This window comes from Rhamphochromis longiceps, linkage group LG20 (assembly GCF_057381845.1).
Source record: "Rhamphochromis longiceps isolate RC_006_pf linkage group LG20, R_longiceps_female_GT1.1, whole genome shotgun sequence".
Lineage (NCBI taxonomy): Eukaryota > Metazoa > Chordata > Actinopteri > Cichliformes > Cichlidae > Rhamphochromis > Rhamphochromis longiceps.
In genome coordinates, this window is record NC_140576.1 from 22,550,858 (window position 1) to 22,576,957 (window position 26,100).

Sequence of the window (26,100 nt, forward strand, 5' to 3'; positions counted from 1 at the left end):
CTCCTCCCCATAAGTTACCCAAACTGACATTGTGTACAGTTACCTGGTTCACTGAAAATTTATCAGGTGAAAAGTAATGTTGTTACTTTTATGACAATGGACTATAGGCTCAGTCTGTGCAAACTCAGGAAAATTCTCGAACCATTCTTGTTTGCATCAAACAACAATAATGTACCCTGGTTTGTAAAACACTGAATTTTCGTGAATGAATCTTCTGGTTAGTGATACAGGAATCTGTTATCAACTGTGTAGCTGTACTTCTGTGAGGAAAAAGAGTGTCTACTATATCAGTAATGCTAAATTGTAAAATGTAGATTAGCCTTTTTTTTAAACTATTTCTTGCATTTCTCTCTGGCTCACCTGCACACTTTAATGTTCCTCTCCTCTAATAAAGATTTCTTCTGCTCACAACAGCAAACACTACATTTGCTTCAAGTGGCTTCCTTAGTTTCCCAAGAAACCACACGTGAGCCAATTAGTCAATTTATCTTAGACCTTAAATTTTGACATGTCTAACCTAGAAATGTATGCACCCAAACTATGCACGTTACAAGTTCTGCTAACTTGAAAGACTCCTGTACTCTCCTTTTCTCTCACAATTGTTAGTTTTTCAGTAGGTGTGCATCCACCCCTTATCATTCCACATCTGTTCTTGTGAAATCAAAGTTAACAAGAGCTAATCAAAATATTGGGTATTTGTCTTGGTATATGAGATGGGGACCACAAGTGGGACACCTGGTCATTCTAGAGTCCAAAGACATTAGCCCACTTAATCTGGTGAACGGATGACCAAGAAACTTGTGATGAATAAGTAAAAGAAAAATCTGCATGAGTATGTTATTTCTACAATATACTAATAAGACAATTTTGGCCTCATATATTTTGGGCTTCCCTTTATTTTCATAAGAATAAAAATAACTGATGAATAAATATCGGATGAAAGCTTGAATTTAAGTGACGCTGCTTTACGCAATAAGAACTGCAGTATAAAGTCAATTATAATAACAGGAAAGCAGTATCCATGCTTCATTGGGCCGCTGCACATCCTCCTTTGTTCTATGTCATGACTGTAGGCTACTGTGGAGGAAGCTGTGTGAGTGTGTTGTATAAGGTGGCCTGCGCACACCCCAGATACACCGCTAGATGACAGCACTGTCTAACCAATTAGCTTGTGAAAAATAGCAATATTCCCAACTCCATATCGCAAGGATGTGGACTGTCCCTTCCTGTTTTAGTGCCGAGAGAGCCACCGTACCGACTCACACTGGAGCAGGAATACAGGCACTCATAACGCGATTATGCCTGGATTTTCGCTGTGTTTGTCAAAGGCACGGAGTTGTATTTTCCGTCGCGGGCTATACAGGGTTATATATTAGGGAACGCTGCTATGTTATTCTCCGGGTAGCTGGTAACATAGCAGGCCTGTTTATTGCGCTGCCAACCCTTTTTGCTTTCCCATGATTGTCCTCCCCTTTTCACACTCTCATGGCGGAGACTAAAATAATTTATCACATTGACGAGGAGGAGACTCCTTATCTGGTCAAACTGTCTGTTCCTCCGGAGAAAGTCACATTAGCGGATTTTAAAAATGTCCTCAACAATCGGCCGGTCAACAGCTACAAATTCTTCTTCAAATCCATGGACCAGGATTTTGGGTAAGTGGCTACTGTCGGCGATCATTATTATTATTAGCCTGTTCCTGTGGCTCATTTGCTATTTGCTGCGGTGTGTATTTACACCTTTTATTACAGCTATCATTATAGGCAACATCAAACGATCCCGACTGCCAGATTGCTACATGTGCGCAAAACTATATAGAACCGTGTCTGTTTCCATGTCTGCTCTTGGCACCTGCTCATTATTACAGGCTACCCTGTGCTCAGCGGAGGAGACACTTGAGGGTTTGAAGTTGTACCAGATCTGTCCAGAGCCCTAATGACGCAGACCTGCGTGCATTACACAGAGCCAGACCACTGCTTCTCATATTAACCTCAATATATTAACCATGTGGAATATGACTGTCAGAGCAATGCTGGCGAGGTCTCAATATTCAACTTCTCAGATTTCGTAATGGTCTATTTCCCAGTACTTGGTTATAATTTTAGCAGGGTTCGAAATAACCATTAAAAATATTTATTTATTAATGAATTATATGGTTGTATTTGTTTACTAACACATATTGTGCACTGCAGGTGGATCCCAAGGCAATTTGGGAACCACATGGCAGTGATGGTGACTGTGCATCATCTTATCACCTTTCTGAATAATTCTTCTAACAGCATTCAGTCCTTAAAGTAGTTGTCTCGCTAAATTTTCTGATCAGCATTGTAATATATTGTGTTATTACAGAGCTCCTAAGGAAAACATCAAAGTTAAATAATGCGTGCTGGTGGTGCAGTTGTCTGCCATCTAGTTATATCCTACAATTCACTGGCTTTTATCATTTAATGTTATTATGAGAGAGACATGGGTAATTTAATTTACTAATGGTAATTATGATGTAGATTGTCTGTAGAAGCAAAATAGGGGGTGTTGATGGGGACAGCATGCTGGGTAAAATAACGGTGTACGCAAAAGATTTAAATGTGAATATTTTGTTATTTATCCTACCCTAAAAATGTAGTTACCTTCACTTCCTTCACTGAATGTCAGAACAGAAATATTTCCTCCATGTTTTAGTCTTGTCTTTCTTTTTTTTTTTCTGCCCCTCTTTTTGTCAACCCATCCTGGTTTTCAGGCGTTACACGAGGTCTACAAAGCTCTCCAGTTCTCTCGGTCAGCAAGATCAACTTGTGTCAGGCCTCTGCTGAGGATGACATATTTGTGTCAGTGACTGTTCTCATTCCAATCTGAGGAGTCATACACGGGCCTATGTACATTTGTATCTAGCAGCGTAATCGCAAAAATGATTTGAGGAAATGCAGAGGCAGGCAGTGTCTACAGAGCCGAACGTCATGCATTTCCACTGCAGCCTGACCTTGTGAGGGAAACTGGCTCTTCCTGGTTGCAGGCTAGTCTTGGTGCGCCGCTTTGTCCCCAGGCCTGGCTTCCTGCCTGTCTTGCGCTGCAGGCCAGGCTGCTCACTGGGCCTCAGGTGATCGACAAGCAGATTATGGAAACAAACAAAGCGTGTTTGCTCTCTCCACATAGAGACATGACTCCAAGTTGCTAAACTCACAGCCTCGTAGATTCTTTTCCTGCATATGCATTACAAAGCATAAAGCACACAGTCATATTACACTGTGAACTGGACAGGGTCGAGTTCCATGTAGATATTACAAAGGCATTTCTACAAGCATTCCTGCCTTTGAGTTACGCTTGGATATTCAGGCTCTGTGAGTCCAGTGCCGTATGGTACTGGCACAGTATGGAAGCAAACTCAGTCAAAGGCACAGAGGAAAGCAGCGCTTTGTGGTAGCCGTGCTGGCTGCACTGCATACACACAGACAGTATGGCTGCTGGAGAATTAGCAAGGGAGGAATAAGACTGCTGAGCAGAGAGGGAAAACATCAAATCCCTTGCAGTTATAGACAGTGTTTGAAATGTAAATGAGCAGTCAGTGCAAGGTTCTCTGTAGTAGACCCCCTGGTGCGCAGGGGAGAAAACTGCCATTTTCTTATGGGATTGCTGAACTACATTTGTGTTGGCCATATCAGCTCTTTAAGGAATGGCCACACAAATTTGATAAACGGTTTGCGCCCCGGCCGCTTCGGCTTACCGCGGTGAACGTGCCGTTTCAGGTCCCTTTGGAATTGCATGGAAAACGTGTAACTAGGGGATGTGGCATTTCCATCCACAGAACAGAGCACAGCAAATTAAGCAATGAACATTTCGTGTACACATTTCATACTTCAGTTGTTTTGTTTGTTTGTTTTTTTTGTCAGTAATATTCATTCGCTCATCCATATTCATAAGACAGGAAGCTAATTGGCTGGGTTGTTTTGAAGCAACCCACTTGGTTTTTTTGGAGACTTCAAGGTGATGATATGGCGTTTTGTCATTGCCACTGGTGGTGAGTGGGTTTGAAACCTCACTATAATGCAAGTCACAGAGGCGCTCTGGAGCTGAGGAAGCAGCCAAGCTGAAGGTCTGAAAGAAACAGTCTTGTTTGTGCCTCAGAAAATAGGGGGCTGGTAAGGGGATCTTTCTCCTGCTGTAGTTAGAGGACAAAAATCTGCAGCTTTTTGCACAAACGCACTCCCGTCACTCCTTGCTTGCTTTTATCATTTACAGATTGTGACAGATTTGAAGGTGATACCAGAATCTGATGTCATAGCATCAACTGCAATGATAACAATCACATACTGAACTGAAACGTATGAACTTTGTGATTTTAAGCGTCACGCGCCATTGACAGTACACTTGCTATTATTACCAGCTTTACACATGGTTAAACTTGAATTGAGGTGTTTACTGAGTGAGACCCGGAGGCATATTGAAGTCAGTCTGTTCACAAACTTGTTTGACTACAAATATTTTGCTTCCCTGTTTAAAGTGTCATTAGCATGAGCCCACCAAAGTCATTGGATGGCTGGTCTGAGGTGGCTGGATTCTCCCACCTCTGGTTTCTGTTCTAGGCTGCAAGTTAACCTAGCCCTCCTCTGTCTTTCAAAGCATAAACAAACACATCTAATCTTTCCCAGCTACACAAATATCACCAGCGGCGGAATATTCCACGATCACCGGGGTAAATCTAGTCATTATCCTGTGAAATCTGTTAAGACCTATTTAAGCTGTCAGCCCTAAGAAGTCAGATCTTTGACAGCAGCCCACACCAGACACATTGCTTTCTAAACAGGGTTTACGGTGTGTGTGTGTGTTTGTGCGTACATTTGTGCGTCTGTGCTTAGGGTTCAGAAGTGAAACTAAAGCAGGTCCTGATATCAGATGGAAGATGTTAAAGTCATCAGCTGTTATCATTGGAATTGCGTCTCAGCTCATATCTTACAACACAAAGCGAAAGTATTTTGCACGCCAAAAAGCATAAACTACACTTGCACAGGTCAAATGTGTGAATGGAAATCCTTATTTTTGTCAAACTTTAGGAAGAAGCAATCATTCCTATTTTATTTATACAGGCCACTCCCACATCCTCACAAGTCACTGTACAGCTGGTCATGCAGCTTGAGAGAGAGGATGCAAACACTTCCTACCTAACGAGTGGCCGGCAGACTCGGCCCTCACCTCCCTCCCTTTTCCTCCCTGAGGTGGAACATGCCACAGCAGCAGACTCTGTGGTCGTCAGTTCCAGCCACAAGGCTACGTTATCTCTGTCCACCACTCCCAGCAATGCAGCTCCCACAGCGGCAGTGCACACAAAAACACAACTAGCTTGGCTAATCATTTCAGTTGCAGGGACGTTCTGGCAAAACAGGACGAGAAAAAAAAGCTGTAAAGTCGCTGTCAGAGACACCACTGCATAAAATCGTCTTTGGATTTCCTGCTGCTCTCAAGTCATGCCTCTCCCTTTTTCATGTTCAAAGCCAAGAAGCTTACGTGAGATCTCCACAGACTCAGAAATGCTTAGTTGCTGCCTTTCCAGGAAAATCCTTCTCAAAAAACAATCAACATACAACACATAAAGTCATCCAGGGAGTTACAGTGGAATCTGGTAAATATATTAGGATGTTAGAGCCCCGTGACTTGTGTCAGAGTGTGTTTTGCCAGATCGTCTCCTGCCCCTCAGCAAGCTCCAGGCCTGATCTGTGTGACACAAGCTGAGCAGGTGTGGTGACGGCTTGCTGCTGAACTGTTTCCCAGAGGGTCAAAGGGTAACTGGGAGGTATTTTTGTTGGGAATTTACAGCCAAACTGAAGGAGGCGCTCGCACAGGATCACCCTATTAATACACGCTTGACGCCTCGTTGTCGCAGTTATGAGGCATTTCCTACTCTATCTATCTATCTATCTATCTATCTATCTATCTATCTATCTATCTATCTATCTATCTATCTATCTATCTATCTATCTATCTATCTATCTATCTATAGTTCTCTCCCTTGTAGGCAGAGCTGTTGTTACATTGTTGTGCTCAGGGTAAGTGGTCTGATAGCCATGATATTTATAAATCAAGGATAGAAACTGAATGCAGCACCACCGCTACTCTATGAGCTTGCTTCATGCTACAAAGGGTGCAAAGCTGATCGAAAACAATGTTGAAAACGTGGCTTTCAGTGCGTGAATGTCACTCAGCGTGGGGCAACATTGCAGGTCGACCCATGCTGTGTTGTTGAGCCAACTCTGTGTCCGACCACTGGTTAGTGAGCCTGACTGTATCTGTCTGCCTGCTCCCTAGGGTCGTCAAAGAAGAAATCTCTGATGACAACGCCAAGCTGCCATGCTTCAACGGGAGAGTAGTGTCCTGGGTAAGTGAGATGGATGGCTCATCCGTGTTGCCCCTGTTCACCTGGCTGTGTAGTCTCAGCTCTATGCAAAGATATGTGGAGCACGTACATATTAAAATGCAACGCCTCCACATAAGTTATCAAACACTCTTCACCTTAAGCTATTGTTCATCTGTGCTATAAAGGTGTGAGTGAATCCATTAGATATTAAACCAGGCCCTGGTAACAAAAGAGCTGGTTTAGGTTGACCATTAAAATGACCATTTACTTCAGGGGGGGTCAAACATACACCCATGAAATCCATTCAGTGGTGCAGTCAAGCTGGGTGTCTTTGCAAAGTGTAAAAATTGCATAGAAGTTATTAATAATTATAGTTTTACAATGAAATCTCAGCATTGTGAATAGAGCTGATGATGCTACTGGAGTGGAAATTTGTTATTATTTTAGCTCATTTGTAGATCACAAGCTGTTTGAATGATAAAAGCGTTGTTTAGTTTAGCTTTGGTGCCTTTGTAGATGCATGGCGATCAATATGTTGTCATTCACATGTAATGATAGTAACAGTAACTAAATGTGAAAGAATATGAGACATATTGTTGGAATTGCTTTGGTTTTTCTGAAGTTATTCATCTCTTTTGTACATGGATGGTAATTTACAGTTACTTGTACTTCTTTATGAACTATATGAGTTTGATAGCCCTAATCTGCTGCAATCCTTTGGCCACATACACTGTGTATTTCTAGTGTTTTTAATTACTGAAGACAAACAGCACCGTGAACCCATGTCTACAGAGACAATAGGCTATGCCAAATTAAATCAGTCTATCTTTATTAGAGAAGGATTTACACCTTAATCAGTCATATATATATATATAGGACAAAGAACGTCTGTCTCTAAATATTGATCCAAAAGTAGCAGCAAAGATTTATAAATTAGTTTGAAGGTCTGTAATTTAATTTGCTCAGTGTCTTTTTGTTTTTTTTAACAATGTCTTGTATAGATCGTACTTTATTGATCCCTATGGGGAAACTCATTATTTTTCTTTCCGCTTGGGGAGGTCAGAGGTCAGAGAGAGCCACATGGTGGTGTTTGTGTACTTGTTAGCGACTGTCTTGCTCAATAACACTTAATTGTTGTCGATACTCTCTCACAATAGCCTCCACTTGTGATTAAGTGTGGTCACAGTTAGTCAACTGTTATATAACAGTTAGTCCTAATATGTACATGTTTCCTCATGATTGCGCCACATTTTATTTAAGTCCAGCTCCCGTTTTCACAAATATGTGTTGCTATTCAAAGAGCTCTCAGCAGACTGATTTGATGATTTTACACTTTATTATGTTTTCTTTCTTTCTCGTTTATCATTTTAATGTTAAACTTTGCAGGTGAAGTGACTGATGTATTCGTTTTAGAAAGAAAATCACAATTTGTGGTGTCGCTGCACAGCATTTCCTCTGCAGTCATTATTTCTTCCTTGTTAAAAAATTCTTGTGATTAAAACACCTGCACACCGTAGGTTAGCCACACATGCTAACTGGACTTATTATTCTAATAGTTATTCAGACAATAAATCAATTAAAAATATATTAGATTCCACTAACTAGACTACATATACGGTGAGGTTGATGTAGACTTATTTTTCTTGCATGTTTAAACATTTCAAAAGGAAGGAAAATTTCTGTGCTATTAAACTTTGTATAAAATGAAAAGATAAACATTTGCTCGTGGGGCAATGTCAGATCAATCGTAATGCATTAATAATTAAGAATACTGCCTATGATGCTGGGGGAGCTGCAGAACCTAAGATGGAACATGGCTGAAATCATTTTACACTCATATTCGAACAATTTTTAAAGCTACAGTTTTGGGACGTTATTATGTAAATTGCCGAAGAAGTTTGTGCTTTTGATTATTTTATTGGTGATTTTAATGGAATTTAAAGACATACCCAGGGAGGGTCCTTGCAAACCAGATTGGGCTAGATTGAAATACTCTGTAATTTATCTGATGTGCTTTTTGGAATATGTGCCGTATTTGGGCCGTCAGAGATTCTGGCTGTAATATGAAGATTAACCTGGTCCACATATTTATGTCAGTGTGATTAGCAAGTCCAGTGTTTCCAAAATTAGTTACGTTCATTAAGTTAATTTCAATCATATATATTTAATCTCTGTAATATTCTGGATATTTATAATTGAGCTGTTTGTATATTAGAGTTTTTTCTTATATTTTGTGACTTTGTAATATATTGTATTATTTAATTTAGTTAAATCTGTTACTGTTGTTCTTAAAGCAACTGTAACCACATCATTTCCTTTGGAATTATTCTGATTCTGATTCTGATTAAGGCCTTAGATAAAATAATCCAGTGTGTACATTTTAAAGTATTTGGGAAAAAATATATCAGGAATTCTCTTCAAGGTCTACCATAAAAAACTCTCAAAGCCAGAAGGAAAATAATGTAATAAATGCATCCACCATATATGTCCTATACTAGCATCTTTACACTGGCTGCCAGTCGGTTTTTAAATTGATTTTAAGATTTTATTATTTATTTTTAAGGCACTGCATGGGTTAGCGCCTTCGTACCTTTCTGATCTTTTAAAGTTATACACTCCTTCAAGCTCACTGAGGTCTGCGGACCAGAAGCTCCTAGCTGTCCTGAGGTCCAGATTAAAGCATAGCAGAGATCAGGCGTTTCCTGTGGCTGCTCCTAAACTCTGGAACAAACTGCCCAGTCACAGCAGGACCCCCCCCCCCCCCCCCCCCCCCCCCCCCAACATTAGACATTTAAAAACCTGTTTGAAAACCTGAAGTTTAAAACATTTTATTCTCTGGCTTCTCTTTCTTCTCATTTTATTTTTCCTTTGTTCAATTCTGTCAGCTTGTCCTATGTTTTTATGTCATTGATTTTTCTTTAGAATTACAGCATTTTGGTCACCAGCCGCTGTTTTAAATAGAAACAAATTTCTATAAAACTGGAGATCCAAGGACCAGAGAGAAATCTGCTCCTTCTTAGGATGTTTCGAGAAGAAAGCCAGCAAGTCAGTACACGGCAGGCACAGAAGGTGATGGAAATTGCAGTAACACTTATATCCGTTGTAATGGAGAAAAGAAAAGTATCCCACTCTTTATTTGAGAATCGAGTGGCACCATAGCGCCTGTGAACCCCCAGGCTTGCATTAGAATAATCACAGCCCACAGAGTTGTTGGGCTTTCCTCGCCTGTCTGCTTTAACTTTCATTATTCTGGCTCAGATGAAAGGATGGGTCATTGTACATCATCCTTTGTACCGACACTCAGCTGAGTAAAAGAACAGAAGTCTTTTAAGTTTCTAAGTAGCTTGCAGTGTTTCTCAAGTTGTATAAGCATAGCCAGAAGTCATCAGTAGGCCTTTTTGCCACATCTCAATTTCACAGCCTCCCCTGAGTGGACTCGCGCTTAAGAGACGTCTGTCTCTGAGTTTATCTTTGAGTTTGCGTGGTTACAGAGTTTCTTTCTTCTAGTTCTGTGTCCACACTATGCAGCCTATAGAATACAATAAAATATGCACGGTATAACGTGTGCTTGTCTTTGACCTGAATATGTCTAATCTGTAATGAATAATTTTGTTTCCTCCAACCTGTCTTTTTCAGTTGGTCCTGGCAGAGAGTGCACACTCTGATGGAGGATCTCAATGCACGGAGAGCCATCCAGAACTTCCCCCACCCCTCGAGAGAACAGGGGGCATCGGGGACTCACGGCCCCCGTCCTTCCAGTGAGTAGGATGATTGCCGCTCGTCATGTATGCACAATTACACACACTCGTGTAGGCAGATGTATTCAAGCACGCAGCCCTGCGTACCGGTTGACCTTTTCATTTCACAGCACGCTATATGTGCTAATCAGAACGTGGAACGTGCCACAGAGTGATTTATCGTCACAGGCTCACATGGGGAGTGTAGACGGTCGCTCCGCCGCTGTGTGAATATAGTATGTGCTAACACTACAGTGTGGGAATATGCATAGGCGTGAGTATTTTTCCCACTTGGGTATATATTCCCGCCCACACAGCCATGGAGTAAGGCGTTACTCCGCTCGTCTATGTAAACACGATGCGCATGCTGCTTGGGCGGCTGATTCTTGAAATAGCCTTGACAGCATAAACCTCTTCAGGCAAATACTGGCACTCAAGTGAGGCTCATTGTATTCAGTCACTAAGAGCATTCATCCATACTCTTAAAAAAAAAAGCACATGTGGCCTGAATCATATTATTGCTTAAGCACTCAAAAATTGAGATTTTCTCAACGTTATGGCTACCTGAGTCCAGACTTTGCCTTAAAACCAGCAGATTTAAAAAATATAACTGTAATCACTAAGGAGAAGTCCCTTCCTAAATATAGCCAAAAGGGCTGGGGGCAGTGGAGGCCAAGAGTCATTGCCATTACAGCACTAGAGCAATATAGCTGAGGCTCTATATTGAGAACATGCAATCTGTCATGTCTCAGTGTATCTCTTTATCTACTGTTTGACATCTCAGCTCTCTTTTGCCCTCTATGGGCTGCTCACTCCTGTTTGGCTGTCATCTGGCCTGATGATGTTATTGTTCCCAGCCAGCTTTGACTACCGCCACCTTGTGGAAAAAACAGCAAACTGTCTGCCGGCCCCTTTACCCGCCCCCTCCGTGCCTCGCTCTCTCTTTCTCTTTCGCTCTTTGAGTCAGACAGCCAGGCCTTTTTACAGCATGGTGAATTCCCTATCGCGAACCTCCCCTCTTTCTGAAATGAATCCAGCCTTCCCCCCTGTACCGCTGTCTGCAAATAGCTAGAATATTATTACCACATCATTTTCTCTTTGTGCTTTATTCATGCATCTCGTGTTTGTCGGCGTGAATGGCTCTATTTGATGAACACACACAGAATAGGTGTTTTGGTCTGAGAATGGACACACTGATGTGCTTCTGCTCGGTAATCCGGATTAGCAGACATTAAAAGCACCCATCTCCATTTCCCAATGGGAGGGGGGGGGCTATTGGCAACAGGGAGAGGGGGTGGTAGGTGTGGGGATTGAAAGGGGGTGGCATTTGTTCACAGCTGGAGCCTAGCGCCTCGGATAATCTCCCACCAGAATAGCAGATCCGTCGGCTGGCTGGTGAGCGCCCTTTGACAGGTTTTGACAGGGCTAACAGCGAGGCAGTGGCCACCGCATCGATCATCACATAGCTTTCTAATCAGTTCCACTAGAAATGCACCTGAAGTGTGCATCTTCACTGATTTTTGCATACATGCACTGACCTGTGCTGGTGAAGCCGGGCCCAGGTGCACCCATTAGTACTCTGTAGCACGCGCATGTAAGCATGCTCAATTGAGCGCTTCATCCCGCTGAGTGAACACGGCAGACACGGCATCCTGTCTGCTCCTGAGATTTTCATTTGCATTGGTCAGCCACACGTAGGCACTGAGGTGTGCGAGAACATTGTTTTCAAACGAGGAATGATGTTTGCTCACAGGTTTGGTTTTTTATGCCTCTTTTTTCTGTTTATACACTTTGATTTTGACTGTTTGTGCGCGTGCACTGACATTTACGCAGGTGTGATTATTTAGGTATTCAGGTGTCAGATACATGTTGCATACGTGCCTAAGTGCGTGTGACTGACTGACAGGGTTGAGTAGAGTTCTCATCGGGTTCAGGTTTCCTAGGAGCCCGGTGGCAGTGTGAGTCCCTTAACCCTCGTGCCTGAGGCCACGGCGTCTCCAGCCCTCTGACAGAATAACAATCTGCCCGCCAGCTCTTCCAGAGCCCCCAGACTCCTTCCAGACCTCAAGTACACACAGGCCGGCTTATTGCTCAGCCCACACCTGATCTACCACTTCTCACTTTTTATGCGATCTGTCATTCTCTTCTCTGTCTCTCTCCCAATCATGCTCCAGGCACCATCTGGGCTTTCAATAGGTCTCATTAATGCCAGTATTGTCCAGAATGGCTCCCTCTCAGGGTATCTGGTCATTAATGACACTTAGTGAAAAACACATCACATACCACCGAACAATGAAATTGCTATTTTGGCCAGAGGGACTGAATTTGAAACAGAGTCATGATATGAGTTGCATATTCCCCTAAGGTTGGATGGCAGGCATACAGATACTATAACAGACAGAAGTATACTGTAGCTAGGGATTATGTTCGGGAGTGTTGGTCTCAGGCTGGCTAGAGAATTCATTTGAAACACTTTCTGCGAGGCAGACTGAGATACTCTGTGTTTTGTACATCATTATGAAGCTGACTGAAGTTTTCCGATGCGTGTATTCCAGTGCCAATGCAGTGAGCAGTCGTGACGGCCTGGACACAGAGACTGGTACAGAGTCTCTCCTAAGCCACCGCAGAGAGCGAGAGAGAGAGCGCGCACGGAGGAGAGCTCGAGAAACTGAGCGTAAGTATTATCAGCCAGGAACAGATGGATCCCAAAAACGCAATTATCTTGTCATTTCCAACTTATTACTTTTCAGTACCTCTTCATTTAACTCTCATACTCCGCACAAGTCAATCACCAAAAAATGTGGACGGGAAGTAGACATGTATGAAAAAAGGTCCCTGGGGCTCAAGTGGTACATGTTCAACTGCAGCTATGTTAAAGCAAAAAGTTCACTGTATGTCAGCGTTTTTGGAATAGTTGGCCAGTAGTTGTCTTTCTTTTCTGTTTCTTCTGTGGCTCTCAGGTCTGAATTATAACAGGAGTCTGTTGCAGTCACTGTTGAAATAAAAAATGCCTCCATTCCATCTGGAAAAGAAATTGATTGGATCTTGACTTTAAAAGCTCCTGAGAACTGTTATCAAGTGCAAATGCATTTGCTTTATTGTGCTGACATTTGACTACAGCAATTTCTATTACAAGCTCTTCGGTAGGAGAGGCGCAGCACTTTCCTGCTCCTTCGCAAGAACTCCTATTTGCAGGCTCAGTGTTTTCAGTAAGGGAGGCTGTCTGTGCTATCCACAACAGAGAACAGGAAGGTTTTGCAGTGGTTACCCATATAAGCACATTGGCGATCAGTAGAGGTACCCGCTTTCATCCGGTTTCTGTCCCACACAGGTATTTTTGACAAAATTAGTTGGTTTTTTGGCACCAAGTAATAAACAATCGCAGTCTGCCATTGTTTTCACTGACAGCAAAAATCACTGTGCTCTTCTCTCTCGCTTTCTTTCTCTCGCTCCCCCCTTCCCCTTTGTCCTCTCTTCACAGCAAGCCTGGCTCTTTGCATCCTGCGCTCCAGGCTCATTAACTAAATACTCATTAATTTATGTGGTGCAATTAGCATCACTGATTACGTTGGGGTTGTATGGAGGGCTGTAGATGGGGAACAGATTTATCTTAGCAGACTATCTGCACATGAGCATAGCCAGTGATTTCATCGTGATCACGCTGGTGCACTCCATGATGATGCTTTTGACTTGGCACAGACATATTGCTGCTGCCGCTGCTGCTAACAGCCAACTGAACATCTGTTGTTTTTTGCATGTGAGAAGGATCACAAACTCAATGAAATATACATTGTTATCCACCCCGTTGTCTGTGTTTACTGACTTCAATCCAATCTAGAAGCACATATACTTTCCCGGAGAAACTCCAAGAGGAACTGGTTCATAAATTTGTGTAACAAAGTCCAATTAAGTGTAATTCAGCTTTAATTTCACCGAGTGACACAGCGAGGCGTAAAGACAGATACCTCCTCCCACCTCTGTGCCTCACTGCCTGCAGCATCATCATCAGCAGCAGCAGGAATTCCCCTGTCACCTTATACACATGCGAGCGTTCCTCGCTGTTTTACAAAGATCGGTTAAAATGTTCAGACTTGTCAAACTATTCTCTCTCTCTCGTCTTTCTCAGTTTTCTTTCCTGCGCTGTAGCATTCAAGGATGAATAATGGAGCAGTTAAAAAATTTAAGAGGGAGAACAGGTGCAAGACTACCTCATGGAGTTATGGGATATGATCTGTTTTAAGGCTGCCAGGTGTTCTGTATCTTAACCAGTTGTATTAGAGGACGACTGTGGCCAACAAAGGGGGGGGGGAGCGTTCCCGTGGCATTAAATGTTATGCTGTACAGAGCCGTCAGGATTTCAAGGCTGAGGTCAGAGAAGACACAGTTAAGCCTGAGCACTTATGTTTGTATTAAAGTATTACACAAAGCCTGCAAAACAGCTGGTGAACATAAACTACTCTCTGTTATGAAAAAGTGTCTTCAGCTCATTTTCCTGTTCTTGTTGTATTAGGGCTGCAAAGCTTTTGTGATTTCAATCACTCGACAGTGCTTTCACCTGAGGAAGGGAGGGGAGAAGACAGCTTATCGTATAAAATCACATATTATTTTCTCTCTGCTTTGGAGGATACCATTGTCTGATTGGTCAGAGGCAGATTAACAGTCATTCAACAGTTGCGTGCATGAGAGTCAGGGAGGAGGTAATACTTTCTCCTCACTCTCAGCTCACTTTCTCTGTTCATTGGAAGAAGGCGTGCTGTCAGCTGCGGTGAGAGGGATTCGCTGTGTTATTTCCCGGGATGGTGTTGGGCTTTGGAATATTTTCTATTGTTTTTTGTGGTTAATTTAACGCTGGTGTTATTTTTCTGTTTTTCCAGAGTTATGGATAGTTGGTTAAAATAGGGAGGCTCTTGTTTTTTGAAGCAAGGTGACATTTTTATTTAATAGGTGTAAGCTTTTATAGGCTGGTTCTGTTTATGAGCGATTCTCATCAAAAGGCAGCTCGATTGATTATAGAATTATTTAGACTGCATGTTTCTCTCTTTAAAGATCAGAGTTCACACAAAACAGTCAATTGCTGGAAGTGTCACAGCTTTCGGAAAGGTCACGATAATGCCGTGTTCAAAGTTTCGCATATTCATTCAAAACGTGACTTTGCTGTTGAGTCATAGCACTCGCTTCTTGTTTTACTACACGTCACTCTTGATAGTTTGTCGTTTTGTGTATTCCCTATTTCTGGCACTTCCTCTATTGTAGATAAGCTGTGAAGTGTGTCAACAGCCAGCTGGTGGGCATAGACTGACTGGGGCTCAGGCTTTTTAGAGAGCAGCTAGCACAGACGGAGCAGAGCACAAAGACGCAGATTTTTCAGGCTGGCTTGGTGAACCTGCACACTTGCTTTTTGTTTGTTTGTTTGTTTGTTTGTTTTCTCTGGCGCCAGTCAGCAGAGTGCGAGAGGAAATATGTTTGAGTGAGTCTTAACACTGGATGTCAGGTCCCTCTGCTGATTGAGTGTTTATGTGCAGTAGCTCGTCTTTCAAATGAGCACCCTGTGGGCGGAGCTAGCGATGGGAACTACTACATTGCTGGAATGTTTTGCTTGCTCTCGGCGAGTACGTTGGCTACCACGCCCTCTTCGCCTTGTGAGACCTTTTCAGCCAATCCGCTGTTACCCTGAGACTGCGCCACCTCACTGCCAATGTACGTATGGAGACAGACCTGGTAGTTTTCCTCTGATGGGAGGGCACTACTTTTTCTTGGTTTTCTGCAAAGTCTACAAATCCGTGTACTGTATTAAAAAAATGCGTTTATTTTTCATTTTTATTGCTACATTTTTTTTAATTCATGTTATTCCACCTGCAGGAGGGTCTAATTGAAGATATATTTCAGTTCAATGTCCACATCTTCCTGAGATCACAGTTTAATGCTTGTTGCAGATGATTTTTGTTTTGTATTCCAGCCACTCTCATTAACTCCTTCCTTCCTCGCCTTCTGGTTGCTCTCTTATTCTCACTTCACCCTGCAATGATGACCCCCCCCCCCCCCCCCCCCCCTCTCCATCTGACTTACTGCTGCTGTGCACTTTTTCTCTACAGTCCCTCGCATCAATGGTCACTCCAAATCAGAGCGCACTGCAAGGGACTCGGCCATGGGTTACGACAGTGCCTCAGTAATGAGCAGTGAGCTGGAGTCCAGCTCATTTGTCGACAGTGAAGAAGATGAGGATGCTAGCAGGTAAGTTCTTCTCCAGTTTTGCCATTGAAACACTTAACTTGGTCGCTTTGTCTTCTTTCTGATGTGATTTGTTGTTTTTCTTTTCATAAAAGCTGCAAAAACAGTGAAGAATTTGCAACAATAAATCAGACTTAACCACTTAAACTACAATCAGATATAGTGCGTGTGTTAGAAATTCATTTAAATAGGAATAGCAAGGCTAACAATTTATTATTTTGTTGAAACTGTATGTGTGTACATAGACCTTCACAGAGTTTTAAGGAAAATTCCCAATGAATATACTAAATAGCTTAAATTGCTCACTCTGGCCTTATTCATATACCCTATTTAATATTCCATCTTTTCCTTGATTTCACTTTCTTCTTCAGGCTCAGTAGTTCCACAGAACAGAGTTCGTCTTCACAGCTGATGCGCAGACACAAACGGCGCAGACGGAGGCACAAAGTGGCAAAGATCGACCGGGTATGCACCTCTTAAAACACATCAGTGCCCCTGCTGAAAGTGACATTGACACTGAGTGCTTGAAACACATGAATAAATTGTTTGAAATGGGCTTTTTGCCACTTTTATTCACAATATGCTCACTGTAACCTCTTCTTCCTTTACCAGTCATCGTCTTTCAGCAGTATCACAGACTCCACGATGAGCCTAAACATTATCACCGTCACACTAAACATGGGTAAACCTGTTGCATCCATGCCTATTTTTTAACGTCATAGAATTTAATGTAGAATTCATATCAATACCAAAGCGAGTCTTTGTAACTGTATTCATCCCCTGCTTTAATCTCAACAGAAAAATACAACTTCCTTGGTATCAGTATTGTCGGTCAGAGTAATGACCGGGGGGACGGCGGTATTTACATCGGCTCTATCATGAAGGGAGGAGCTGTAGCTGCTGATGGCAGAATAGAACCTGGAGACATGCTACTACAGGTACGCTTCCATAACGAGATATTTGAACTGGTAATAATTGTGCCTCGAATTTGCTGTTGCAGTGACAACATCTCTCTGAGGTTTTGCTGCATGTTAATAATGACGGTTGTATTTAGTTCCCTTGTTAAACTCTTATGTAAAACTTGGAATCCTGCCTCTCTTTTCCTTCCCCATCCTTTGTTCTGTTTGCGATGGACGCTTCCAATTTGTTGTGGCCCCGATACAAACAGTATAGGTTGTTTTATGATTGTGGGGGTTTATTCCATCAAAAGGACCTTAGGATTTGCAGCCATGTGAACCCCTAAAAGAACAGCAGAGATTAATACGTGCACAGTATAAATGCATAAACGCATCGAAGTTCTCTTCAGAACTTCAAAATAATATTTTAGTTAGTAAAACATGGTCGAGAAATGTAAAGAAATTACATTGTTGGTTTTGTCTGTCAATCAGGTGAATGACGTCAACTTTGAGAACATGAGCAATGATGACGCTGTGAGGATCCTGAGAGAGATTGTTTCCAAAACTGGGTAAGGACTCTTTCTTGAAAGATTATTGAAATCAGATGAAATTTAATTAATATCAGAACCAATGTGCTGGTGAGTCATGGGGCTGTATAGAAAATCAAAGGATCTAAATAAATAGGAAAAGCTAGTTGATAATGCTGCTTGACCGTTGGACACTGTTGCAACTTTTCCTGGAAGTTGACCTTTCGTCTTTCTTAGTCAGTGTCGACTGCTCATCAGTAGAATGAGTAGCTGACATTAAAGGATTTATAGGAAATGAAAGCCATCGACGGCTTTCACATTTGACAAGTTTGATTATGTTACGTAAAGTTATTCGCAGTAGAATGACAATGCGCAGTAGATTATTCAGCTTTGGTGTTTTTAAAAAAGGGAACAAGTACAGCATATTTCTGTGTATGATTTTTCTAAGAGTAACATTTATTTTCTATGTATATCCAGTCCCATTAGTCTTACTGTTGCCAAATGTTGGGACCCATCTCCCCGAAGCTACTTCACCATTCCTCGTGGTAAGACAGACAGTGTGGTGTAATATTTGGAGCAACGCAAATGATGACCTGATAATGTTTAAACCATACCGTGTTCACTTTGTCCTATTTATAAAAAGTTTCTCGTTTTGTTTTATTTTCTCAGCTGAGCCAGTGAGACCCATTGATCCTGCAGCCTGGATTTCACACACCACAGCCCTAACTGCACCTTACCCTCACTATGGTAAAGGTTACCTGCTGCTTTGTTCCAGTATAAAAGGTCACTTCTCAGTAACTGAACTATAAATAATGAGGTCACAATGATCAAAATTGTTTCTCTTTTTCCATCTCAGAGTTTGATGACTTGCCTCTGTCTGTAAGTAAAACAGATATGGCAACTATTGTCAAAGTGATGCAGTTGCCTGATTCTGGCCTAGAGATTCGAGACAGGATGTGGTTGAAGATCACCATTGCAAATGCTGTTATAGGTGAGAAAATCTACCCAATGCAGAAATTTATATAGAAACAGTGGCTGTATTACTGTAAACAATGCTGGTTACTTGGAAATGTGCAGACATGCATTGCATGCATAGTGATCGAAACCTCTGTGCTGAGTGTGGGCAATAAAAATAACTCAGTAAGGCTTTTTTCTTTAAAAAAGGGAAATAAAGAAATCAGTAGGTTTCCTAGAGAGCACAATATTAAATTACAAGACTGAAATCAATTCAAATGCATGGTATCTAAAAATATAATTTTTTAGGTAGTTTACTCTTTCTAAACACAACAAACAACATCATATAAGTATTTTTTTTCCAAGTCATGTAGACTCTGTTTTTTCTGAAAAGCATTAGCATCGTAGTTCTAGCATTAGCTCCACTAACTTCATTCAAAGGTTTTGCAGCATTGTGCTGCTTGCCCTAACTATTGCAGTTGTGGTTGATGTGTGGTTGCTGCATATAAGTGGTATTTTTAGCATCTGTTCCACGCATCAGGGAACTGAACTTCATGTCCACGTGTGCATTCTTTGCCATGCTAGGTGCTGATGTAGTGGACTGGCTGTACTCCAGAGTGGAAGGATTCAAGGATAGGCGCGATGCGAGGAAGTACGCGAGCAGTCTGTTGAAGCACGGTTACTTGAGACACACTGTCAATAAGATCACCTTCTCTGAACAGTGCTACTATACCTTTGGGGACCTCTGCCAAAGTACATCCACTTTTCACACCTACATTAATTAAGCAGCTCACACATTTATGGCATTTTCTTTTTAAATAGAAGGATTATACTAACTCTGTCCCTCTCTGCTGCTTTTTTTCCCTCTCTCCTCAAGACATGGCCTCACTCAATTTGAATGAAGGATCCAGTGGTGGAGGTTCTGAGCAGGACACTTTGGCACCACTACCTCCCACTAGCAACCCCTGGCCTCTGGGCGGGCAGCCATTCCCCTACCCTCCTTTCCCCACTGCACCCCCGAGCTTTCCGCCAGGATACTCAGACCCATGCCACAGTTTCCACAGTGGGAGCGCAGGCAGCCAACACAGTGAGGGTAAGCAATAAGGAGGGGCAAGACGAGTTTTCCATCAGCCTATCGTTGATTAATATAATATATTCGCTCAACATGCAACACGACATTAATGAAGTCTTTCTGGCATATTAACGAATGTCTGGCTCATGCTAATGTTAGCTTTACTGGCTCTCTGGGCAGGAAGTGGACATTGGATTGCATTATTCAATACAATATAAATATCTGTGTTCTAAAATGCGTCCTGTATTGTCAAGGTCAATCATGAGCATCTTGAGTCATGCAGCGGACAGCTCTGCAGTACTGGGTGTGTACACAAAACAGATCTGATCAACCATGTGATTATCAATCACCAGCTTGAAATGATCAACACTAAGTCCATGTGTCTCCATTAGTTCTTGAATGATCTTTTGTTTTGATTTTTGAATCAAAATGTGATGGTGCTGCATGGTTTTTGTTGTCTGCGCTGGGGCGGTACGTATAAGTAGCTGGCAGGGGTAATGTTGCTGTATATTTTTTACTACGTAGCCCAGACAAAAGATGTGAAACTATATATTACCATCTCTCTGTCTTATTTTCATTGTTTTGAGTGGCTCATCCATATTTTAATTTCGCCCAGTTGCCATTCTTTCGGTTAGTTTTGGTTTCGTTTATCAGCAAATTTTGGGAAGACAAGTGACAAATAAATGTCATGGTTTTCTTTCTTTGGGAGCGTTCAGAAAAGAGCAAGCATTCATGGTAATGAGTGCATGTGTGAAATCTTGGGGACAGTTTCTGCATATTTGCATATAAAGGATCAGTAACAGCCACCGGCGTTACGTTGGTTTGGAGCTAACGGGGGAAAGTGCACTAGGACACGACAGGTAGTAGAGGAACGACTGGGCTGGGAGGTGTGTGTAATTCTGTTGTTCCCTCTGTTTCTGCTGGGCAACGGTAGACTGAAGGAGGAGGTAGTCCCCGGACACTGGGGGAACCGGTAAGCCTGCTAACCCCCTCTCCTCCTCTGCTGCTCTCTCTATTTTACCATTCAATCTTATTCTGCCACTCCTCTCTTTCTCTTGTGCTCAACGTTCTCCACGTCTCATACTGTAGCTTTAAGGTTTTTGTTGGGTTTTTTGTTTTTTCTCTCTCTGCCCGTCCCATAATTTTTCTTTGGTCCATGTGTATCCTGTCTGTGACTCTCCTGACGTCCGATTCTCCCTCTCTGTGCCTCTAGGCATGCATTCGTACTGTGCTGGGAGGTGCATGATGCAGGATGAGCACTCTGAGGCTTGTGCTATCATTCTTGCTGATAGGGGGCAATCATGCACCACTTTACCCAGTGCTGTTGGGCTCACTGTGGAAGGGGAGGCGTGGAATGTTTGATTTTGCAACAGTGTGATACACCTCCATTAGTCTGATGCCAGCAGTGTTTATTAACAGCATTGAGAGTTGTGACACGTATTATTACTGAGAAATTGACAACACGACAAATACGTCATTCTGCGTTGTTCATCAAGTGCTTTGTGGTAATCTTTCTGATGCAGGTGTGTCATCTTTATATTTATGATCTTTGACTGTTTCAGTGTTTGTATGAATATAAGAAAAAGCCTTAATATCAGTTGCTGCATCAGAATTTGGGGCAGAAATCACTGAGATAATCATGTTTGCCCTTGACTGACTTTTGCTAGACTGCATAACAAAAAATGTGGTCACACCTTAAACAAAGTGCAGTAATGTATTTATTAACATTGACACATTTTACTGTGTTTCAAACACGAGCACCTTTTCATGTTATGCTTAATTCTGGTGGAGTTCAAGAAGTCTTTATTAAGCTGATGTTTAATGTGTGACCTTTTGTCTTTGTTTATCGGTAGCCGGTCGTGAATCATCAGTAGCTGATGACTTGCAGCTGCTCACTGTGTATTTGTGGGTGTTTATATTCTATTGAAGTCTTAACCTGTTAATCTCTGTTTCCTTTTTTTTTTTTTTTTTTTTTTTTTTTCCCCCCCCCCCCAATCAACAGGAAGCCGAAGCAGTGGATCCAACCCCAGCGCAGGCAAAGGTAGACGTTCATCCCCACAGGAAAAGGGTCAAAGGTCAACATGCAGTGAATCAGAGCCAGGAATCCGCGGAGGGCGGCGTGGTGACAGATCTGCCAGTCAAATGAGCCATCACAGCCACGCCATCTCTAGCCAAAGTCACGCAAGGTCAAGTCTCAGCCACAGTCATTCACACAGGAGCCACCCTGTCACACAGAACAACCACCCCCCGTTCACCTACAGCCACGCCGCCTTTACTCAGCCAGCTCCAGGCTCCTGTGCCCAGAGCGAGCGAAGCCATGCCTCCTCCTACGGCCCCCCAGGCTTGCCTCCCCCTTATTGTCTGGCCCGTCTGGCCCCCAAGACCTCATTCAACAGTAGCACGCCTCCTGGAGCCCCACCTGGGAGAGAGTTAGCAGCCGTTCCTCCTGAGCTCACCGCCAGTCGCCAGTCCTTCCAGCATGCTATGGGCAATCCCTGTGAGTTCTTTGTTGACATCATGTGACAGAACAGTGCCTTTTTAACTCAGTGAGCACAAAACAGCTCTCCCTGATCCCTTTCAACCCTGTTCTCCTTTTTCCTCTCAGTCTTTTGACCATCTCTAAACTTCAGAATGTAGACACTGACTGGCCCTCTCCACAGCCCCCTGCTGTCTGTCCCTCTGATGTCCAAGCAAAGGAATACAGGCAGCAAGAGCACAACAGGAGTAGTCCTCTCGCACACAAGCAGGGGTCCTCTGGCTGAAAACCCTCTTTTGTATTGACGTGACGTGTACAGTTTGTGAAACGTGAGTGGTATTCAGTGTACTGATTTCTGTAAAGATGCCATGCAGACATTTTTGGGAGTGTGTACTCTACCTAGGATATTTTCTGTTCTGCGCCTTTAAGCTGGCTGGGCCTGGATCTCAATCCCCCAGACCCAGGCCAATAACTATGGCCTACGAATCTTTTTCTGGACATAAAACTCGGACTGGAACACCTAACTCATATTTGTGTATAATGCTACAGTTTAGCACATTACTCTGGCCCCACTCCCCTTATGTCAAGGCGCTGCCACTGGCGTATTTAAGCTCTTACCTGCCAACTACTAATAACGCTAACCTTGATCAGTTCACAATCCGAGGATTTCCATAAGGGAGACCCTGTAGCCAGCCTTTAGTTCGACTAGGCTGCATATTGCATGACTGTCTCACCTGCTTTAAAGAAAACGTATTCATTCATTTTGTTTAAAGTATTACCGTTATTGGGGGAGGAGGTTACCTCTTTCCTATGTTCTAAAGGAAGAATCCATACACTGGAACATTTTCGTGATGTTATTTATGTGATCCTTTTGCATTGATGGTGTCATACTTTGTCTACTACGAATGACTGACCGACAATCAGGCATCACTCTTTATGAAACGGTGGCCATTTCTCAATGTCCTAGGTGTGCTTTGTCGAATGTATCATTATTTCTGTCAGTGATTAAACCCTGACACCCATAACACTTAGTTTAAACATGTTTAAAGATCAGCAGGATTGCAAACTTTGGACACTTACAACAGCAAACTGTGAAAGCAAACTCAAAGGTTGATTAGATAAAGTAGTTTGACAAAAGCATCAGGTTTGTCTCCTTCAGTTGTGGACTTTGTTGAAAAGTCAGTGTGATAAAAGCCAAAGCCTCACATTGTTTGGTGGACATGGCTCTTCATACTGTTGAAGCTGTCACTTCTAGTTGTTGTGTTCAGAGTGACTTCAAGGGGAATCCTGGCTTTCAGATGGTGATCTCCTTGCAAAACAATGGCAAATCCCTGTTGTATCTACCTAAAATATAGTTACAAGAGGGAAATAACACACACACTAGTTTTATGAGCACTTTCCCATTTTGTCCTTCCCTCCCTTTAGTATGAAGCACTGTTTGCAATCAAAGCTTTCTCTTTAATTTTCTCTAAAAAAAGAAGAATAAATTGTAAATAGAAATTTATTATATATATGAATAAAAATATATATGTTCAAAACACTGTCTTCATTTTTCACCTCACCTGGAGACTGAGTGAAATGCCACTAGGTGGAGACATTGTTTTGTGTATATTATTGTACAAACTATACATTTGACTGATAAAATGATAAAAATGCGATTTGAAAATGTGCTTAAGGTGCCGTTGCCTGTTTTAATTCGAAAGCAGTATCATGCATTTCAAATGTATGACACAATCTCGTGGGTGGTTGGTGTTCATGACCGGCCTGTGGTCAACAAAACAGTCGCCTGAAGAATAGACAACCATTTACAATTATAGCCGAGATGGGTTAATATGTTGCAACAAAGTTTTAATGTTGGTTTTGACACTTGACAGTTAACACCCCTGAGTGGAGTTTCCAGTACACCAATTACGTGTACTTTCCCAGTGGGCTGGTGTTACTTGTAAAACGGCTATACAACAACAAGCCGACTGTATAGTACAGACCCCCATCTACTTGACCCACAACCACAGCCGCGGTTGCTGAGTGACGTCACACACCTACATCTATGGTGGGTGTGTAATAAAAATGCTCGTCAGGAAGGAAGTGCTGTGTAGGCAGAATAAGTTACTCTACTAGAACAGCAGCCCCCAGAAGAGCGCAATGACCTGTAATCGCCTTCGTGCTGTTTGAAATACAGGCCAACGGGTAAAGTGAAAACGTGTAGTCCCACATTAACAAAGCCTTCTGTCATGACAGTTCCAGGTTGACTGACTCTGAAGCTTATGTCAGCCTACATGCAAATATGAGCGCACACTCATTTACCAGCAGATTGTGTTGCTAAACTCCTTACCGAACAGCCCTGAAGTATTTCCCGAGCCGCTATGTAAATTTGGGACGGGGTTTTACTGTGCTTCATTGCTGAATTTTTTTAAAGAGGAGGTTGAGGAGTAAATGTGGGAAGGGTTTCTTAGGGTGCGTTGGCAGATGAGGTACATACGCAGTCTCACACCACGCGCGCACTTTGACGTGACGACGCTATCGGTCGAGTGTGATGCATTAGAAAGTCAAAGGCCTCGTCTGCGAATGTCACGAAGTATCATATGATAGTGAGATGTTACAATCATGACTCAGCAGACAAACGTTATGTGCGTGTATTTATTTGGTTCGTTTTTCCCCCTTCGCACTTAAATTGTTAGTTTGAATTTAAGCATGAAGATGAGCTAGAAGATCCCCAGATATGTAATCACCTGACACCTCATCATTTGTCAGCAAATTCCCAGTGTTTTCCCAAACTCACACCACTTACTGTAAGGAAACGGTTCCTTTTTCAAAGGAAGTAAGTCCTGCTGAGTTTGGGAATCGCTATACACAATTGAACAAAGGCACCTGAAAACAAAGGTCACTTTTAAAAGCACCACTTTCATTTTAGAAGAAATATTCTTACAACACTTTTAATTTCATTTTCTACCTGAATATTTGCCACGTGTGTTGTCTAATACAAGTGTTAGCCACCAGACACATAATGATCTTCTGAAGAGTCCGTGAGGGGGGGAATTTCGAGACATTTTCAATGCCCTTTAAATAAACTTGTGATTCTGGGCATGATGTCTTGTCCTATGACTCATCTGTTAAATAACAATGACGCGTTCTCTGTTGTGAATAAAATCGTATTTTAACAATTGTTTACTTAAATTAAAAAAAAGTTTTATGCTGTACATTTTCTTTAATTTCACCTCAATTTTGCATTTCTTCAGTGTATATTGTATGTATACTATGATGCCATGACTCCCACGAGGAAGACAATGGTATTGGCATCCTTAAGCTTTGTTTATAAAACCGTATAGACAAAATAAAGTCCAGGAGATTAAGTAAAAATAAAAAAATAAAAAAAATCCCCCTTTATGACTGTTTCCCCGTTAGAGACAAAACAGAAAAGTTACGATGAAGATAAAATCCCTTTTATTTCTATTGTAGCGTGATAACAAAGCCTTTCCACGACAGGTAGTTAAGTCTAATGCTTTATTGGGAGACAATATATTGCGTAAATGCACTCAAATAGAAGCAAAAGCTTCTAGAAAGTAAAGCTGCTATTTGAATTAACTTCACATTTGCAGGTGGAGAACTTGACTGTGCTGTTGTAAACAGGAAATCTAGTTTAGCCCTAGTTCAGACAGTTCTATGAAGAACAGAACAGATTTGAACGGTCGTTCAAGTTTGAAGGCATGCATAACACGACATTATCACGGCTTTATTTGGTTACTGGTAGAGGAAAAGAAACGAATATTGTAATCTGACTGAGCAAAGTTTCGCTTTTCTTTTTCCTACAGCCAGCGACAACTTTATATCTTGGTATCTCTTTGTGTATTTTGAATGAATTCATTTATT

At 42.1% G+C, this 26,100-nt stretch overlaps 1 protein-coding gene across 3 annotated transcripts; it reads left to right on the forward strand.

The window, feature by feature from the left end:
- The first annotated feature begins 1,212 nt into the window (after positions 1–1,212).
- Positions 1,213–26,043, forward strand: LOC146645311 (segment polarity protein dishevelled homolog DVL-1-like). 3 transcript variants are annotated; one of them, XM_085394911.1, is made up of 16 exons: positions 1,213–1,655; positions 6,295–6,364; positions 9,980–10,101; positions 12,636–12,754; positions 16,173–16,311; positions 16,680–16,773; positions 16,921–16,990; positions 17,107–17,246; positions 17,697–17,773; positions 18,209–18,276; positions 18,401–18,478; positions 18,588–18,722; positions 19,271–19,438; positions 19,563–19,778; positions 21,760–22,254; positions 22,363–26,043. In XM_085394911.1, the coding sequence occupies exons 1-16, from the start codon at positions 1,486–1,488 to the stop codon at positions 22,368–22,370; spliced, it is 2,169 nt and encodes a 722-aa protein (XP_085251037.1). In that variant the 5' UTR covers positions 1,213–1,485; the 3' UTR covers positions 22,371–26,043. The 3 variants fall into 3 exon arrangements, with proteins under 3 accessions (XP_085251037.1, XP_085251036.1, XP_085251038.1); XM_085394910.1 differs by having other exon boundaries at positions 21,760–26,043; XM_085394912.1 differs by lacking the exons at positions 1,213–1,655; positions 6,295–6,364; positions 9,980–10,101; positions 12,636–12,754 and adding an exon at positions 12,771–15,777 and having other exon boundaries at positions 21,760–26,043.
- Positions 26,044–26,100: the final 57 nt, after the last annotated feature.